Source organism: Coregonus clupeaformis, chromosome 23, assembly GCF_020615455.1.
Source record: "Coregonus clupeaformis isolate EN_2021a chromosome 23, ASM2061545v1, whole genome shotgun sequence".
Taxonomy (NCBI): domain Eukaryota; kingdom Metazoa; phylum Chordata; class Actinopteri; order Salmoniformes; family Salmonidae; genus Coregonus; species Coregonus clupeaformis.
Window position 1 is genome coordinate 5,618,297 of NC_059214.1, and position 20,825 is coordinate 5,639,121.

The 20,825-nt window shown below is 41.6% G+C and overlaps 1 protein-coding gene across 1 annotated transcript in view; it reads left to right on the forward strand.

Moving 5' to 3' along the window:
• Window positions 1-1,461: 1,461 nt before the first annotated feature.
• The window catches only part of LOC121536615 (fibroblast growth factor 14-like), a 146,691-nt gene continuing 127,327 nt past the window's right edge, over window positions 1,462-20,825 (forward strand). Inside the window, exon 1 of the mRNA XM_041844016.2 lies at window positions 1,462-2,994. Within this exon, the coding sequence (XP_041699950.2) occupies window positions 2,802-2,994 (193 nt within the window). The 5' untranslated portion in view covers window positions 1,462-2,801. The remainder of the gene's footprint in view (window positions 2,995-20,825) is intronic.

Consider the following 20,825-nt stretch of genomic DNA (forward strand, 5'->3'; position numbering starts at 1 on the left):
GCACTGTCAATTAACGCAATATTTCCGCGAAGCATTTACATGCGAAGACAGGCACGCCTATAGGCTGGTCACAAGGGTTGGCCTACTGTAGCCGGGGGAAAACGCTGCTCAACCAGCATGGCACATACATTTGATTTAATAAGGTGAGATGGTCTTACACCCCCCGGCGTTTGGCAATGCAACTCAGCCCGGTATGCCTTGACATGACATCAACAAGTGGAGGCTATGATCGTGTGTGGAAAGGGAGCGTAGCCTACAGCGATGCCACTGTCCCCAAATGTTCCCAGTTGTTTAATAGCAGCGACAAACGGCAGATGGCTCTCTTGAGTTTTTTAATTATGTGTATGTGAATGTTGTCTCTGGAAATCATAAGGGAGAAAACATTTCATGTTTTGTGTTTTATAGTATTGGCACCACCAATCCAGCATGTTGAGAGATGCTAAACGAGAAAAGTGGACATCAAATATTTCACATGGCAAATAATTTTTCGGAAGAGTCTTCTGAATATGAATATGAATGTGTCTATGTTTTTTGTTAACGGTTTTCTCCACCGTTTATCCAGCAATGAGGAATGTGCACCCAGTGTGTGTGTGTGTGTGTGTGTGTGTGTGTGTGTGTGTGTGTGTGTGTGTGTGTGTGTGTGTGTGTGTGTGTGGGTGGGTGGGTGGGTGTGTGTGTGTGTGTGTGTGTGTGTGTGTGTGTGTGTGTATGTGTGTGAGAGAGAGAGAGAGCGAGAGAGATGGTGCTGAAGACATGGTGCTGAAATTAATGAGCCCGAAAGTGAGTGAGAGACTGACTGAGATCGCAGGCAACAGGGGCCTTGAGAAAAGACAGAAAAGCTTAACTTAAAAGAATCATTCTTGACCTCCCGGTTTCATGATCTGCCATTAGTCACGTACGTATGCAGTGATATTATTGTATGAGATAAAATGTCAATACTGATCATTCCCATATCCTATCATCACGCAAATTAGCCTACTTGAGTTACATATTTTATTAGCATTTGTTTTTGCAGTTAGGCTATTCCTTCAGACCACACACTTTTCTGTCGTAAAATGATTTAATTAGATTTGCGATGAGTTCAATAGCCTACATTTTGATGCACCGTTTACTCACCCCCGACCTGGGTCATGCGTAGGCTACCGGGCAATATAAATGGATAGATGCTATGGTGAACGGTCACATAGCATACACCTTAAACCATATACAAATAGATGTATTCTCAGCCAGAGATGTAACTAGCCTATGAAATGCCCATCGCAATTCAGTTGCCAGAGTTGCCAGTTCCGAGCGGGGGCTTCAGTTATTGCAAGCTGAAGCCGCCTTGAAGTGTCGAATCTTACTACCGGCTCATGGCAACAGCCGGACAGACCCCGGTTCATTCCGCCTAAAGCGATGTATTGGGCTCGAATGGTCGAAGTAGAGGGAGGGAGGGAGGGTATTCTGCTCTGTCTTCTTTGAGGCGAGTGCAAAGGAGCGGTTAAGACTTGTTGATGTCGAAGATTGTCGATCTATAGACGGAAGCGAGTCTCTTCACCGCTCATAGTTTTTCTTGCAGCGCGGGGATTGATGGAAAATGCGCTTTTGCGCGGGAAAGGTGTGCGTGTACAATGTTGCCTATAGCCTATGCAGCCGCATCTCCTATCCTGTCTTTTTGATTACACACCTGATTGCTGTCTTTTCAAGGAATTATGGGTTTAATATTCAAATCCGGACATCCGTATTGTCTCCTCCGCTTTGGGCAAAGTCTTAAGTTGATCTATGTGCATGTAGTTGTCACACCGTGCAGACGTCATCCGCACAGGACAAGGGTCAGCTTTGGTTACATTTTTTTCTCCCTATCTCCAATCGGTGTACAATCATCCATGTTGTGTTTGTTTCTCTACCACAACACCAATCTACAATGACAGTCCAGCTGTGAAGGGAAAATGGAATATACAAGGAGAAGACGTTGTGAAAACGCATGCCATGCAGTCAAATAGGTAGCCTATATTGCAATTCAATAGATATAGACACGTTTGATTTTTAGCTTACTTTTTGGTGTTGTAACCTATTTATCTTACTGACATTTACTGTCTAATATTTGACTCTCCGAGATGAATGGCCATTTCAGGAGCAGTGTTGGCTAGGCTATTACATGTTCAACTTGTCTTCGTAAATGTCGTGTTCTCCTGTGCTGTACTCTAGTGAGTGAGTGCCGGTCGTCCGACAGTGATAATCACCCAGAAAAGCGCTTTCGTTTGTTTGGACGGGCTGTCGACACAGACACTCAACACTGCGTGGCTGCCGCTGTCCAGGGTGCTGAGTTCTGAATCCGGTCTCCAAGAGGAGAGGAGGGAAAGAAGACAAAAGGAGCGTGGGAAGGGGAGGCTATAACAGACACTAGACATTTAGGAGGAGATGGAAGTGTCACCCAATGAACCGAAAATCAATACGCATAAATGACTTTTGAGCTATCTCGTTCGGGGTGAGTTTTTGCCAAGCAATTTCTTCAACTCCTGATGAAAATATGTAATTAAATAATTGTATGACAACGTTTTCATGATGCTCACGAATCGTACAATTAATGATAACGAAATGTTTCCTAAGCACTAAAATGTAATGTCGGGACAATAAAAGCAGTTATCAAGAAGAAGTATTGAAATACCTACCTGATTCAACACCACGGACCGGACCATCTAGCCGCCACCATGGGACTGTGACTTGAGCTGCGAGCGACTAGAGGCGGTTGTTTATGTGGTCTGCGCTCCGTGTGCGGACGGAGTGCGGACCGGACCTGAGCAGCAGTGAGACATTGAGCCATGGCAGCCGCTATAGCCAGCGGTCTGATCCGGAAGAAGAGGGAGGCACGGGAGCAGCATGTAGACCGACCACCCCAGAACAGACGGAGGAAGAGCCCCATTAAGAACAAGGGGCTCTGCAATGGCAACCTGGTCGACATCTTCTCCAAAGTGCGTATCTTCGGCCTGAAGAAGAGGAGACTACGGAGACAAGGTGTGAGAAGTTGTGTGTACCATGTGTGTGAGGTGCCAGGTGTGGGTAACGTATTGTGCAGTAACGTCAACCTGTTTCCACACATCATTCATTTGGGGAACCCCTCACTGGGAAGTAGGCAAACAAATATGTCCAATAACATAGATTTAATATCAATAATTCACTACACTCATGAGATAAACCATTACCGTGTTACTATTTACACTGTCTTTCCGATCGTGCATAGCTCAACGTAGAACAGAAGGAGAAAAAACGCATGTTGAATATGTGGTGGCCAATCCCATGGTTCTTACGATGGACAATATAGGGGTCTGTTTGTTGGTGACTAAAAGGCAGGAGGGAGAGAGAGAGAAAAAATACATTTACCCCTGATTTACATGCAATCTCAGATAGATGACAGGCAACAGACGAGCTGTGCGTGATTCTCTAGACGGATCTGTCACCACGTATAGCTCGAATCGGCCCGGCGGCTATGAAGCTCATACTGAACTGCATAGTGCATATAACAAAGCCTTGCACATGACCAGAACGAACAACGAAAATCCATTGCTGTGTAACCTAAAAGGTCAATATTCCCCTCGGAGAGGTTGCGCCTTTCAAAAAAAAACTTTCCTCGCATACTTTTATGGAACCGGTTGGCAACGGCCTTTCATTATATCCTGCGATATTCCGTCCACTTATGAAATGTCATATGCATTTTCTGTCTAATATAGCCCAGCTACCTGCGGCTGATAAAGTAGGTCTACACTTTCAACCGGTGTTTCGGTGCAACCATTAGGCAACTAGTATGTCTCCATTTGGGAAGGATTGTATTTATAGGCTATATCTGAAAAAGTTTCCTACTCAGTCTCTGTAGAGGATGAGGGAAGAAAGGACAGTGAGATTATTATCTCGCATCATCAGGTGTCAAACCTGTTGCAGAAGAGATGCTATCTCTCTACTTCTAAAGTTGTTCGGTTTCCTCTATACATTTTAATAATGTAGATTCATATATTATTTGTATATGTAGATCATTTGAAAATAATGAGCAGTTTTTCATGTAAGAATGCCAGCACCACACCTGTTTCTGTGAATGACTCGGATTGGTCTCCATGTGTCTTTTCTGACAACAATTGACCTTCTTGGTCATCAATATATGATTGGCTACTACTGCTTTCAGTTTTCTTCAGTATTATCATCCAATTAATGCCACCTGATTTAGTTACTCTGACAACACTACTGTTGACACACACATGCACACCCATAAACCAGCACATACCCGTACACACACGCACACATTTACATTTACATTTACGTCATTTAGCAGACGCTCTTATCCAGAGCGACTTACAAATTGGCACACACACACACACACACACACACACACACACACACACACACACACACACACACACACACACACAAAATGATATACAATAATAATAATAATAATAATAATAATAATAATAATAATAATACTAATAATAATACAAATATGATTATAAATACAAAAATATAAATACAGTTCCAAAATTGCATTCTACCTGAATAGCAAGTTGCACAGTAGCCTGCATTTGGCCATGTGTGTGGTATGAAAACAATGATATCATGTGAATTATGTAGAATTGCATGAAATGTGTTTATAAAAGGTCAATTATTTTTTACAGACCCTGCTAATGTTTTCCCCCTATGTGTGGAAATCCCCAAAATGGGCCTGATCAAACCATAATAGGCAGTGTGGGCTCTGTGGTGTGGGTATGTATCTTACTACCTGCCACTGGTGTCTATGGGGGGAATCTGTTGCTAATAAATTCCGGAGTCAAAGACACTGATGGCAGGCTTACCCCGCCTGATAAATTACCCCCACAACGCCTTGACAACATTTTATTAGAGAGCCGGTACACAACTCAGGGCCTCTCTGTCTGTTTGTTTGTGTGTGTTTGTGTGTGTGGGTATGTGTGCATGCGTGTGTGGGTGTGCGTGACTGTGGATGTGTGTGCATGTGTATGTTTGTGTGTCAGTGTTTCAGCCTTTAAGAATGACAATGAGTTTTCAGTGACTGTGCCCTGAGAAGCATTCAGGGCCGTAGCCAGGGTCTGAGTTTTAGTGAGGTCCCAAAAATTATTTGAGTATTTTTTTATGTTTTTGTATTCATGAAAAATGAAATGCTGAAATGTCTTGAGTCACATTTTCACATTTTAGTAATTTAGCAGACACTCTTATCCAGAGCGACTTACAGTTAGTGAGTGCATATTTTTTTATTCATACTGTCAATAAGTCAATAAGTATTCAACCACTTATGGCAAGCCTAAATAAATTCAGGAGTAAAAATGTGCTTAACAAGTCACATAATAAGTTGCATGGATTCACTGTGCAAGAATAGTGTTTAACATGATTGTGTAATGACTACCTCATCTCTGTACCCCACACATACAATTATCTGTAAGGTGGGTCCCTCAGTCGAGCAGTGAATTTCAGATGTCGGAGGTGACTTTAAAACAGTTACAGAGTTGAATGGCTGTGATAGGACAAAACTGAGGATGGATCAATATTGTAGTTACTCCACAATACTAACCTAATGGACAGAGTGAAAAGAAGGAAGCCTGTACGGTATAAAAATATTCCAAAACATTTATCCTGTTTGCAACAAGGCACTAAAGTAATACTGCAAAAATTTGGCAAAGCAATTCATATTTTGTCCTGAATATGAAGTGTTATGTTTGGGGCAAATCCAATACAACACCTTACTGAGGAGCACTCTCCATATTTTCAAGTAGTGGCTGCATAATGTTATGGGTATGCTTGTAAACGTTAAGGACTGGGAAGTTTTTCAGGATATTAAAGAAATGGAATGGAGCTAAGAACAGGCTAAATCCTAGAGGAAAACCTGGTTCAGTCTGCTTTCCACCAGACACTGGGAGATGAATTCACCTTTCAGCAGGACAATAACCTAAAACACAAGGCCAAATATACACTGGAGTTGATTGCCAATACGACATTGAATGTTGCTGAGTGGCTGAGTTAAAGTTTTGACTTAAATTGGCTCGAAAATCTATGGCTAGACTTGAAAATGGCTGTCTAGCAATGATCAACAACCAACTTGACAGAGCTGGAAGAATTACAAATGATAATAAATGTGCAAATATTGTACAATACAGGTGTGCAAAGCTCTTAGAGACTTACCCAGAAAGACTCACAGCTGTAATCGCTGCCAAAGGTGATTCTAACATGTATTGACTCAGGGTTGTGAATAATTATATAAATTAGGAATTTCTGTATTTCATTTTCAATAAATTTGCAAAAATGTCAGATAAACAACGAAAGCTGGTAAGTGCATTGCTGATGTTGTTTATTGCTTGAGATGTAGGGCCTGCTCTGTCAGTGATGACATTTTGTGCTGATAATCGGCTCTAGCATTGTCACCGGCTTGTTCTATCGAAACGGTGCCGTCCCTTCTTCTCTCTTGTCTCACTGTTTCATTTGGTGGTGGCGCGGTCACCTGCAAGGTGCGCACCGTTCAGTTTTTTTGCACTAAGGCCTCAGCGGTGCAGGTTATTCAGGCTGAGACTCAGAATCAGAAGAATAATCCTCAGAGATGTCATGATTCATTTCTCCCCGCCATCTGAGTCGTTTTCATTCAGATCTTGTAGCAGCGCTAACGCAGCATGTGCATCCATTGTAAATTACGCACGCGCTCACTGTGTACTCCAAGTAGGCCAGAGTAGACTGATAAAACTGCTTGGATTTAGTGGACTGATACACTGATTGAAGTTGATTTAACAAGTGACATCAATAAGGGATCATAGCCTTCACCTGGATTCACCTGGTCAGTCTATATCATGGAAAGCGCAACTCAATATTAGGAAGGTGTTCTTATTGTTTTGTAGATTAAGTATATATATATATATATATATATATATATATATATACACAGTGAGGGAACAAAGTATTTGATCCCCTGCTGATTTTGTACGTTTGCCCACTGACAAAGAAATGATCAATCTATAATTGTAATGATAGGTTTATTTGAACAGTGAGAGAAAGAATAACAACCAAAAAATTAAAAAAAAATGCATGTCAAAATGTTAGAAATTGATTTGCATTTTAATGAGGGAAATAAGTATTTGACCCCCTCTCAATCAGAAAGATGTCTGGCTCCCAGGTGTCTTTTATACAGGTAACGAGCTGAGATTAGGAGCACAATCTTGTGCTCCTAATCTCAGTTTGTTAGCTGTATAAAAGACACCTGTCCACAGAAGCAATCAATCAATCAGATTCCAAACTCTCCACCATGGCCAAGACCAAAGAGCTCTCCAAGGATGTCAGGGACAAGATAGTAGACTGGAATGGGCTACAAGACCATCACCAAGCAGCTTGGTGAGAAGGTGACAACAGTTGGTGCGATTATTCGCAAATGGAAGAAACACAAAATAACTGTCAATCTCCCTCGGCCTGGGGCTCCATGTAAGATCTCACCTCGTGGAGTTGCAATGATCATGAGAACGGTGAGGAATCAGCCCAGAACTACATGGGAGGATCTTGTCAATGATCTCAAGGCAGCTGGGACCATAGTCACCAAGAAAACAATTGGTAACACACTACGCCGTGAAGGACTGAAATCCTGCAGCGCCCGCAAGGTCCCCCTGCTCAAGAAAGCACATATACAGGCCCGTCTGAAGTTTGCCAATGAACATCTGAATGATTCAGAGGAGAACTGGGTGAAAGTGTTGTGGTCAGATGAGACCAAAATGGAGCTCTTTGGCATCAACTCAACTCGCCGTGTTTGGAGGAGGAGGAATGCTGCCTATGACCCCAAGAACACCATTCCCACCGTCAAACATGGAGGTGGAAACATTATGCTTTGGGGGTGTTTTTCTGCTAAGGAGACAGGACAACTTCACCGCATCAAAGGGACGATGGACGGGGCCATGTACCGTCAAACCTTGGGTAAGAACCTCCTTCCCTCAGCCAGGGCATTGAAAATGGGTCGTGGATGGGTATTCCAGCATGACAATGACCCAAAACACACAGCCAAGGCAACAAAGGAGTGGCTCAAGAAGAAGCACATTAAGGTCCTGGAGTGGCCTAGCCAGTCTCCAGACCTTAATCACATAGAACATCTGTGGAGGGAGCTGAAGGTTCGAGTTGCCAAACGTCAGCCTCGAAACTTTAATGACTTGGAGAAGATCTGCAAAGAGGAGTGGGACAAAATCCCTCCTGAGATGTGTGCAAACCTGGTGGCCAACTACAAGAAACGTCTGACCTCTGTGATTGCCAACAAGGGTTTTGCCACCAAGTACTAAGTCATGTTTTGCAGAGGGGTCAAATACTTATTTCCCTCATTAAAATGCAAATCAATTTATAACATTTTTGACATGCGTTTTTCTGGATTTTTGTTGTTGTTATTCTGTCTCTCAGTGTTCAAATAAACCTACCATTAACATTATAGACTGATCATGTCTTTGTCAGTGGGCAAATGTACAAAATCAGCAGGGGATCAAATACTTTTTTCCTCACTGTAGTATATATATATATATATATATATATATATATATATATATATATATATTAAATATATATATATTACTACATTAGTACACTAGACTAGGAGCAGTGTTTCTGTCCGGCTTTTTTTTTACTAGGAAAATCCATTATCAACATTGCCTCTTCCAATGGAACATATTTATTCCTGGAATCATTTGATTTTTCCCTTTTGTTGCCACCTATTCTTGAGGCGTTTCACACCCAAATGTCATATTAAACCATAGTGGAAGGCACTAGTTATCTTGATTGTATAGGAAATATCTAAATGCAAGACAGTCAGAGCACACCCTGTACTGTAATGTAAAGCCACGAAAGGGCTGCACACTCATCTTTGTATTGAAACAATCGATGGATGTTCTTTCCCTTGATGCATGAGAAACAGTCTACGGTCTACATCACTTGAGTAGATGATCGATTTAAAAATATTGAGATGGAAGTGAGATCGTTACATATTGTTTGGATAATGTTCATATCAGAATATGAATTGTTGACATAAGTCCTATAAACAGCTAGAGTAACAATGAAAGTGGCTTTCTGATAACCTGCAGGTCCCCGATCTGTTGATGCTATCATATAAATGTATTGCCATGTCAAACATGAAAACACAAACAAATCTGGGACTACCTTTTTCATATGCTTCCTGTTGTCTTCCATGACAACATGGAGAAGAAGGATATTTTTCTAATGTGGGCTGGAAAAGCCCCTGTCATATTCCAGAAACATCCAAAGTAGGTCAATCAGGGCTGGGCTGGTGGTAAGGTGTGCAGCTGCTATGTGTGATTGTGTGTGTGTGTGTGTGTGTGTGTTGGTGTTTGTGTGTATGTGTGTGTGTGTGCGTGTGCATGCAGCTGAGCATGTGTCTCCACCCTATTGACAGTTACCTTTTCTGAAAGAGCGAGAGAGATTTAGAGAGTGAGAAACCCCAGCATCACAGGTCTACAGTGACAGCTCCATTTACCTCAGGAATATCCCTATTGTAAAAGAAAACCCAACATTTCAGCTCCAGAGTAGTGTTTAATATTTTCCCGGTATTTTACAAATGTTCCATCCTGAGAATAAATCACTTTTCTCCTGAGTAACCTGGTATTTCCCGCCAAAATCGGAAGTACCATTCAAAAGCACTATAAAGCATATAAATATGTCTGGATTTGATTAGAGCTTTGATCAGCAGGAACATTCAAACCTGATGCTTCTGATGTGGAAAATTATCACTATACTTTATTAAAAATCAAAGTTCTTCCAGAGTTTTTGTAGAATCAAGATTTACTTTATTACAATGGACAAAGCCGTGATGTTCTGCAGAGCACCTCCCCTCTCTCTCTCTCCGCTCTCCGTTTATATAGTCATATTCACACACATCCTAGTTTAGAGCCCCTCCCTCTGGGGTTCTCCTACCATTATCTTCAGTTTCCCGCTCTCTACTGCTCCGCCCACTTCCTTAGTCTATGATAGGGCTAAATTTGACTGTCATTCAGTTATTACAAACCTGTCATGCAAAAACACTCATGTTCAGTTTAAACTCTGTTCAACCCCGGCTCTCCCGGGCTTGACCTGAAGATTGATTGTTGGACATGACAGGTCCATACTTAATCTTTCAAACATACACAACCCCCACCCCATCATGCTGTAATCAATCAAGAAGATAGCCACGGAGAGACAAAGTTTTAGCCTGAACTCTGTTCAACCCTGGCTCGTTCCAGGGATATGCCTAAGGAGAGAGCCACAGGGTCATAGTCTGGTTGCAGTCACAGATAAAGTAGGACAGCCATGGATTTAGGTAAGAGCGAGCAATTCGACCCTAGGTCAGATTCCCACTTCACACACACACCCAAGCCCAGTGAAAGGAACCATTCAAGTTATTGCCTAGCAACAGAGAATCCTCACTATATGTTTGTCACGTCTGTGATTTAACTTTGGTTATCCAATAGTTTACTAAAAAATCTTCATCACTACCTGAGCCTGATGAGTCATATTTAAATACATTTTATGAGCCCAACATTAACAACATTTTATGAGCCCAAGCCCAAAAAAGCCCAAATGATTGGGCTATTATCCAATATATATATATAAATATATATATATATATATATATATATATATATATATATATATATATATATGGGCTACTGCACATTACGCACGACAGAAAAACATAAAAGCCCATAGATGTAGCTAGCTATATGCTCTCTTGGGTAAATAAAGGAAACTAGCTCCAGTAGGCTAATCTTTTTGAGTGTGAACTGTATTACTGTACTGTATTGTATTATACTGTATTATATGAAACAAGGGTGACAGGTAGCTTAGTGGTTAAGAGTGTTGTGCCAGTAACCAAAAGGTTGCTGGTTCTAATCCCCGAGCCGACTATGCAATCTGTTGATGTGCCCTTGAGCAAGGCACTTAACCCTAATTGCTCCTGTAAGTTGCTCTGGATAAGAGCGTCTGCTAAATGACTATTTATTATTATTTAATTTAATTATATGGACTGGAAATACGCACATCGTTCAAACCATGATAAAGCAAGAAGAGAACATGTAATTCTGGTGCAGCACATGCGGCCTACGAAGTTACAAGTATAGGCTAGCGAATTTGATTTGAATTTTGAAATATAATAAGGCCTACTTGTATAATTAATAGGCTGATGCATATACTGTATACTGTACCTTTCATAATATTTCCCATAATGTTATTAGCCTACCTCCTCTTTCTCTCTCTATTGTTGCTTCATTTCTTTCTCGCTTTCAACAGTTCAATTAAATATGTTTTGTTGCCCTTATATTCATCATTTGTATGACATCCTTGAATAATGTAGGAAAGTAATTAGATGCAGAAGGCTTTCACTTATCGTCACGAAGATTGAATGGTTATGGGTCTGAATAAATAACTGCTACAGTGGGGAAAAAAGTATTTAGTCAACCACCAATTGTGCAAGTTCTCCCACTTAAAAAGATGAGAGAGGCCTGTAATTTTCATCATAGGTACACGTCAACTATGACAGACAAATTGAGATTTTTTTTTCTCCAGAAAATCACATTGTAGGATTTTTAATGAATTTATTTGCAAATTATGGTGGAAAATAATTATTTGGTCACCTACAAACAAGCAAGATTTCTGGCTCTCACAGACCTGTAACTTCTTCTTTAAGAGGCTCCTCTGTCCTCCACTCGTTACCTGTATTAATGGCACCTGTTTGAACTTGTTATCAGTATAAAAGACACCTGTCCACAACCTCAAACAGTCACACTCCAAACTCCACTAGGGCCAAGACCAAAGAGCTGACAAAGGACACCAGAAACAAAATTGTAGACCTGCACCAGGCTGGGAAGACTGAATCTGCAATAGGTAAGCAGCTTGGTTTGAAGAAATCAACTGTGGGAGCAATTATTAGGAAATGGAAGACATACAAGACCACTGATAATCTCCCTCGATCTGGGGCTCCACGCAAGATCTCACCCCGTGGGGTCAAAATGCTCAGAAGAACGGTGAGCAAAAATCCCAGACTCACACGGGGGGACCTAGTGAATGACCTGCAGAGAGCTGGGACCAAAGTAACAAAGCCTACCATCAGTAACACACTACGCCGCCAGGGACTCAAATCCTGCAGTGCCAGGCGTGTCCCCCTGCTTAAGCCAGTACATGTCCAGGCCCGTCTGAAGTTTGCTAGAGTGCATTTGGATGATCCAGAAGAGGATTGGGAGAATGTCATATGGTCAGATGAAACCAAAATATAACTTTTTGGTAAAAACTCAACTCGTCGTGTTTGGAGGACAAATAATGCTGAGTTGCATCCAAAGAACACCATACCTACCTTGAAGCATGGGGGTGGAAACATCATGCTTTGGGGCTGTTTTTCTGCAAAGGGACCAGGACGACTGATCCGTGTAAAGGAAAGAATGAATGGTGCCATGTATCGTGAGATTTTGAGTGAAAACCTCCTTCCATCAGCAAGGGCATTGAAGATGAAACGTGGATGGGTCTTTCAGCATGACAATGATCCCAAACACACCGCCCGGGCAACGAAGGAGTGGCTTCGCAAGAAGCATTTCAATGTCCTGGAGTGGCCTAGCCAGTCTCCAGATCTCAACCCCATAGAAAATCTTTGGAGGGAGTTGGAAGTCCGTGTTGCCCAGCGACAGCCCCAAAACATCACTGCTCTAGAGGAGATCTGCATGGAGGAATGGGCCAAAATACCAGCAACAGTGTGTGAAAACCTTGTGAAGACTTACCGAAAACGTTTGACCTGTGTCATTGCCAACAAAGGGTATATAACAAAGTATTGAGAAACTTTTGTTATTGACCAAATACTTATTTTCCACCATAATTTGCAAATAAATTCATTAAAAATCCTACAATGTGATTTTCTGGATTTATTTTTCTCATTTTGTCTGTCATAGTTGATGTGTACCTATAATGAAAATTACAGGCCTCTCTCATCTTTTTAAGTGGGAGAACTTGTCCAATTGGTGTCTGACTAAATACTTTTTTTCCCCCACTGTATATCCTACCGCCATCGCCCGATTGCTCTTCTTTTTAACTACCCGTGAGTTTTATTGGCTGCTGTATTAAACGTTCAGCAAAAAAGAGCTTGTGTCCCTCTTTGCATAGTCTATTTGTATAAGAAATGCAAAACAAATTATGTCCTGCAACCTATTCTAGTCTTTCTTTCCCTGCATGGGACTCCAAGAGCTAAGGAGCGTTTTTTAAGGAGAGAGGCCAGAAGGAGCACAGGTGCATGCGTATTGCGCAAGAGACAGAGGCGTTAAATTAGAAGCATATTGTCACGGATCCCCCCGGTACTGCTGCTCATTCCGTTCACCAGATCCGGAGGTCTACGTCACTGATCTGGTTCATTACCACCAGCTCCGGACTGTCTTGTCTCATTACGCACACCTGGTTCCCATTCCCCCTGATTAGGATTTGTATATATGTGCCCTCTGTTCCCCATTGTCCTTGTCGATTATTGTCCCATGTCCGTTGGTCTCGTGAGTACCGTGTATAGTGCTCTTGTTGTTTACGGGTCTCGTCCTGTGTATTGTGTAGAGGTTACACCTCACTCTTTGTTTGGGTTACATCCCTTTTGTGTATACAGTGGGGAAAAAAAGTATTTAGTCAGCCACCAATTGTGCAAGTTCTCCCACTTAAAAAGATGAGAGAGGCCTGTCATTTTCATCATAGGTACACGTCAACTATGACAGACAAATCCAGAAAAAAAATTCCAGAAAATCACATTGTAGGATTTTTTATGAATTTATTTGCAAATTATGGTGGAAAATAAGTATTTGGTCACCTACAAACAAGCAAGATTTCTGGCTCTCACAGACCTGTAACTTCTTCTTTAAGAGGCTCCTCTGTCCTCCACTCGTTACCTGTATTAATGGCACCTGTTTGAACTTGTTATCAGTATAAAAGACACCTGTCCACAACCTCAAACAGTCACACTCCAAACTCCACTATGGTCAAGACCAAAGAGCTGTCAAAGGACACCATAAACAAAATTGTAGACCTGCACCAGGCTGGGAAGACTGAATCTGCAATAGGTAAGCAGCTTGGTTTGAAGAAATCAACTTTGGGAGCAATTATTAGGAAATGGAAGACATACAAGACCACTGATAATCTCCCTCGATCTGGGGCTCCAAGCAAGATCTCACCCCGTGGGGTCAAAATGATCACAAGAACGGTGAGCAAAAATCCCAGAACCACACGGGGGGACCTAGTGAATGACCTGCAGAGAGCTGGGACCAAAGTAACAAAGCCTACCATCAGTAACACACTACTCTGCCAGGGACTCAAATCCTGCATTGCCAGACGTGTCCCCCTGCTTAAGCCAGTACATGTCCAGGCCCGTCTGAAGTTTGCTAGAGTGCATTTGGATGATCCAGAAGAGGATTGGGAGAATGTCATATGGTCAGATGAAACCAAAATATAACTTTTTGGTAAAAACTCAACTCATCGTGTTTGGAGGACAAAGAATGCTGAGTTGCATCCAAAGAACACCATACCTACTGTGAAGCATGGGGGTGGAAACTTCATGCTTTGGGGCTGTTTTTCTGCAAAGGGACCAGGACGACTGATCTGTGTAAAGGAAAGAATGAATGGGGCCATGTATCGTGAGATTTTGAGTGAAAACCTCCTTCCATCAGCAAGGGCATTGAAGATGAAAACGTGGCTGGGTCTTTTAGCATGACAATGATCCCAAACACACCGCCCGGGCAACGAAGGAGTGGCTTCGTAAGAAGCATTTCAAGGTCCTGGAGTGGCCTAGCCAGTCTCCAGATCTCAACCCCATAGAAAATCTTTGGAGGGAGTTGAAAGTCCGTGTTGCCCAGCGACAGCCCCAAAACATCACTGCTCTAGAGGAGATCTGCATGGAGGAATGGGCCAAAATACCAGCAACAGTGTGTGAAAACCTTGTGAAGACTTACAGAAAACGTTTGACCTGTGTCATTGCCAACAAGGGGTATATAACAAAGTATTGAGAAACTTTTGTTATTGACCAAATACTTATTTTCCACCATAATTTGCAAATAAATTCATAAAAAATCCTACAATGTGATTTTCTGGAAAAAAATTTCTCATTTTGTCTGTCATAGTTGACATGTACCTATGATGAAAATTACAGGCCTCTCTCATCTTTTTAAGTGGGAGAACTTGCACAATTGGTGGCTGACTAAATACTTTTTTTCCCACTGTATATACGTGTTTGTGTTGGGTGGAGTAAATTAAACCCCTAATATGTATTCCTGCCTTCAAGTCATTATACCACGTGACAGTTATTATGAATAACCAATAATTAATTAGCTAAATATAAGGCTAATATGGCATTTAATGTATTACCTGAAAGAGGTAGGCTAGGACGTCTATATAGTGGGCTATATATCAATCTAGAACAGGATGATCTAATTTGGATGCAATTTGAATGGAGTTGATGGAGAGAGAGAAAGACTGTGAGAGAGTGCTTGCCCGTGCACTGATTTAAAGCAACACTATTTGAGTTATAGACTGTTTTAAAACTCTGCAGCTGCAATAAATAAATAAAATCTTTACAATTAAAAAACAAGGTGACCCCCGAAAGCCAGATGGCGATGGGTAAATTAGAGAGCGCATTCTGTCTTTATATCACTGTAGAATAGGCTAGGCTGCAGCAAATGTAGGCCTACCTGTCACAAGAAAAAAGTTAACATGATGAGATGATACGTAGGTCTACATGCATTGTGAACTGTGTTCCATACTGTGATGGGCTGTCTGTCCCCACCCTGAGAGTTGATTCATCATGCAGAGGCCGTAGAGAAGTCATATTTAGACATTGCATATAATTTAACAGTTCCATTTCACGCCATGCTGTTCATATAAATAATGAATTATAATTTACCGTTTTTTTTTTGCAGTTATTTATCCCGGGAAAAGTGAGTGGTTTTGGGCTGTAAATATCGGTAAGCGGGTTTCCGCCATTCAACTCTACTCCAGAGAAAAAGGGTCAGACTATTTTTGATAGGTGTGACGGTTTTCTACACTTGGTGTGAGAGAGAGAGAGAGAGAGAGAGAGAGAGAGAGAGAGAGAGAGAGAGAGAGAGAGAGAGAGAGAGAGAGAGAGAGAGAGAGAGAGAGAGAGAGAGAGAGAGAGACAGAGGGCTAGGTAGGGATACCCCTACTTCATAAACCAATGTTTCTACTCAGCAGAAGGTGGGTTTGATGTGTGTTTGATGTGCATACAGCTGCAAAACCACTGCAGTGTCTGTGTGGGAGAGAGAAGGGTACCCTGACCACCCCTTCGTTTGCAAAATCACAATGTTTGACTCTATTGAGACAATTACATTTAAGGAGAGCAAGAGAGAGAAAGGGGGGGGGGAGAGAAAGGGACAGAGAGAGAGGGAGGGAGAGAGAGAGGGGGGGAGAGAGAGAAAGGGGGGAGAGGGAGGGAGAGAGAGAGATGGGGGGAGAGGGAGAGAGAGAGAAAGGGACAGAGAGAGACATAGAGAGAGGGATAAAGAGATAAATCCAGAAAGAGGAATGTGCAGAATGAGGTTTTGAAGAGCATGGATTTTCACAATATATTCAGTACAGTATATCCACCCCATTTCTATTCAGCCCCTTTCCGTCACTCAGTTCAGAGAGAAAACGCAGTGTCATTCTTAAGACACATGACTACTATATCACCCTCACATACATATTTCCCCCCCCTGCAGAGTTTTTGTATGGCAGTATAAGAACAGAGAGATAGGAATAGTGACTGTACAAAACATTAAGAACACCTTCCTAATATTGAGTTCCACACGGATGCTTGCCCATGTTGACTCCAATGCTTCCCACAGTTGTGTCAAGTTGAGTGGTGGACCATTCTTGATACACACGGGAAACTATTGAGTGTGAAAAACCCAGCAGAATTACGGTTCTTGATACACTCAAACTGGTGCGCCTGGCACCTACTACCATACCCCGTTCAAAGGCACTTAAGTATTTTGTCTTGCCCATTCCCCCTCTGAATGGCACACATACACAATCCTTGTCTCAATTGTCTCAAGGCTTAAAATCTATTCTATAACCTGTCCCCTCCCCTTCATCTACATTTATTGAACTGGATTTAACAAGTGACATCAATAAGTGATCATAGCTTTCACCTGGATTCACCTGGTCAGTCTATGTCATGGAAAGAGTGTTTTGTACACTCATTGTGTAGTAATATAGAATAGTGACTAATATTGCATTTTATAGTAATAGAGAATGTCATTATTTAATCAGTTTGGTTTGTTTGGTGCTGATTTATCATAAAGGTTTCATTGCACTGAATGACAATTAAGTTACTGAAAGCCTTGCAACTCTTAAGTCTGAGAATACACATTATTCTCAATAGTGGTGTGCTAGTAATACCCACATCTTTGTTTGTACTGTATGCGTGTGAAAGAGGCCATTAACTTAACATTTCACGGCAACACATGTAGCAGTGCACATGAATGTCCGCCTTCAATTGGGAATTGTGAATAATGTATTCGATATTCAGTCTGAGGACACAGGCTTGCATTATAGATAGGAGTACAGTTCTTCAGACTCAATCAATCACATTTATTTATAAAGCCCTTTTTATATCAGCAGATGTCACAAAGTGCTTATACAGACCCCAGCCATTCCACTCCACTCATACTGAAGGACTAAAACGCTCAATTTCTGCCCTGTTGAAAATTATGAATTTAGTAAACCATATTACAAAATAGTAAGTGGCCAGGTAAACAAAATTAAAGCATGGATTGCTGTCTTACCTTGTCTATTGTGAAGACTACTTACAGGGTTACGGAAACCAGTATGTCATATTCTGCATTGTTCTCAATGTAGCTTCTGGATGTGCATCTCAGCTATGGTTTTGCTGGGTTACTCTGGTCTTATTATCAAACTGGGATCACTTTAGAACCAGTGGGGGGATTAGTGCCTGGGCTACAGAAGATATTCTTGCTCCTTTACCCAAGGTGGAGTGACCAGCAAAACTCAACCAGCTCTCACAATCTCACGCCAGGATTAGACGTTCATCCATGTTTCTCAAACATCAACTTTTGAAATTGTTCCAAACGACACATTTGAAGTGTTTAAGGTTAAGTCTAGGCATTAACTCCGAATCTTAACGTTAGGGTTAGGTTCAGGAATTAAACTCCAAATTCTCAAGGTTAGGCATTAACTCTGAAAAATATAAAAAACTACTTTCTATCGTTGGATTCAAACTTGCAACCTTTGAAATCAGATGCAGATGCGCCCTCCCATCTACCATCCCCGTCCACAACACCCTAGCAAAATCAAAACCTACTTGAAGGTAACAACGCTCACTGTTGCCCCTAGTGGCCGGTTTGCACATAACATACCTCAGACACGGATGGACGTTGAATACTGACTTGTATCACGGGTTACCTGGCTTGAAAAACTAAATGATTTATAACATGTTGGAAGAGGAAAGTTCACCTGTGCGCTTGTGATTGTGCATGCACGCACGCACGCATGCATGCGCACACACACACACACACACACACACACACTCACACACACACACACACACACACACAAATTCAGGTATACACGCACAGAAATTGAAGGACACACACACACATATGCAGACAAATTCAAGCACGCGTGCGCCACACACACACACACACACACACACACACACACACACACACACACACACATTTACACACACATGCACACACACGCGCGCCTCTGCGCACAGTGTGCCAGCGCAGCGAGCTCCCAGTTTCCATTTTAATTATTACAGATCGGCCCCTGCTGAACTGTCTGAGGAATCAATCTCACTCTCCCAGATTGTTTTAAACTCTGCTGATCAAAGTCTTTAATTGATTGGAGGATGCCATCTTAGTGTGTTCGCCTGTTTGCATGTGTGCGTGTTTGAACTGGCATATGAAGTCTCCATAAATGTGGATATAAATTAATGACATCTGGAAATCCTAATGCAGTCTCTACGCTGCCTCAGCGTTAGTGCCCCATACTCTACAGTCAGAGAGAGAGACAGAGAGAGTGATGTCATTAATGGTTTGGTACCATTTGCATCCTCTCCAATGTGATTCACTCCCTTTGCACTCGGGTTCCTTCCTTTTGAATTGTCAGTCTCATCAGGGTCCGTCCTCATTCTGTATGTGTGTCTGTGTGTGTGTGTGTGTGTGTGTGTGTGTATTTACGTTTGTTTCTGTGTGCATCCATGTGTGTGTGTGTTTGTGTCCATACATGTGTATGTGTGTGTGTGAGCCTGATAGTTAAGGTCTTTGGAGCTTTGAAGTGGTAGAGTATGAAGCCAGGCAGACAGCTGATGGGACAATGAAAGGTTGGCATTTTTTGCCAATTCAGACATGAAAGGATCTATTTTGTCTGATGCCCAGGTAACCTTGTGGCACCGTGTCTGTTAAACGAAGAATACCGTATGATGGGAAAGAGACAGTCCTTTCGTTATTGATGTGACGAAGGTTTGTTTGATTCCATTGACTGATAAAAAGAATGGGAAGAAAATGTGACAGTCCAACCAAGGGGCCTAAAGTGGAGAATTAACCCTATGGAACCTGGTCAAAAGTAGCCCACTACATAGGGCATAGAATGCCATTTGGGACATAGTCCAAATGTCCATGAGCCACTCCTGAAATAAACTTGGACGTTCAATGAAAACCACTTCTTTATTGCTAAAACTAGATACATTTAGGCAACTTCACTGGGATGCTTAAAAATAGGGATGGGGATATATGTTGGTATTATAAAGATATACTACATTGTAATAGCCTGATCGCCTTAGATTGTCGAGAATTAACATCAGAATTCAGAGAGGATAATTTTTCTCTTTAGTCATTTAGCCTAGTACATCAGACCTTTTCCATCAAGAGGGTCATATTTCATCAGTGGGTATTAGGCTAAATGAGACTTTCATGATTGTTTCATTAGAAATATTTTCTCCTCACACATGGCTTTCTTGTAATGTCGAATGTTCTTTACTCTCCTTCAATATTGGTTTGTTCACCCACAAGGTCGAATTCAGCATTGGAAATTTTGAAAGATAACAGATGGACTTGTATGTTCATACCTACAATAAACACACACACACTCACACACACACACACACACACACACACACACACACACACACACACACACACACACACACACACACACACACACACACACACACACACACACACACACACACACACACACACACACCCACACACACACACACACACACACACACACACACACACACACACACACACACACACACACACACACACACACACAGTTCATTTCTTAGTCTATGCAATTCTTATTCTATAGAAAATGTACACATATAAAGAACTCACTGCAAGACCTCTGGGTGGGTGGAAGCAGTTCTTGTTACGATATAGGAAGATTCCCTAGGTTAAAAGCTCTCTGCCTGTTCCAATACAAACATCTCACTCAAACATCCACAGTTAATTTTCCGTTAAATTATTCTATTTTGAAAATGACTTGAGCTTGCACTTTACTCTGCAATCCTTTATCTTCCTTCTCTACACTTACAGTATATTACAGTTGATATAGAGATTTGAAGGTTTGCTCTATGTTTATGTATACAGATGTCGTATCTTAATATAAACATCCTGTTGTTGCAGGAAATGCAAGCTTGTAGTGTATTCAATGTTTAAAAATGCTTCTAAAGTTTGACATTTCCACTTTCAAATGTCAGACTTGATTTTCCATAACAAAAAATCTCCATTATTATCCACGTTATAATTCACATGTCCTGTTGCTGCAGGATAGTTTTTCTGCTGTAGAAAACTGGCTCAAGTTAAAATCCTTCA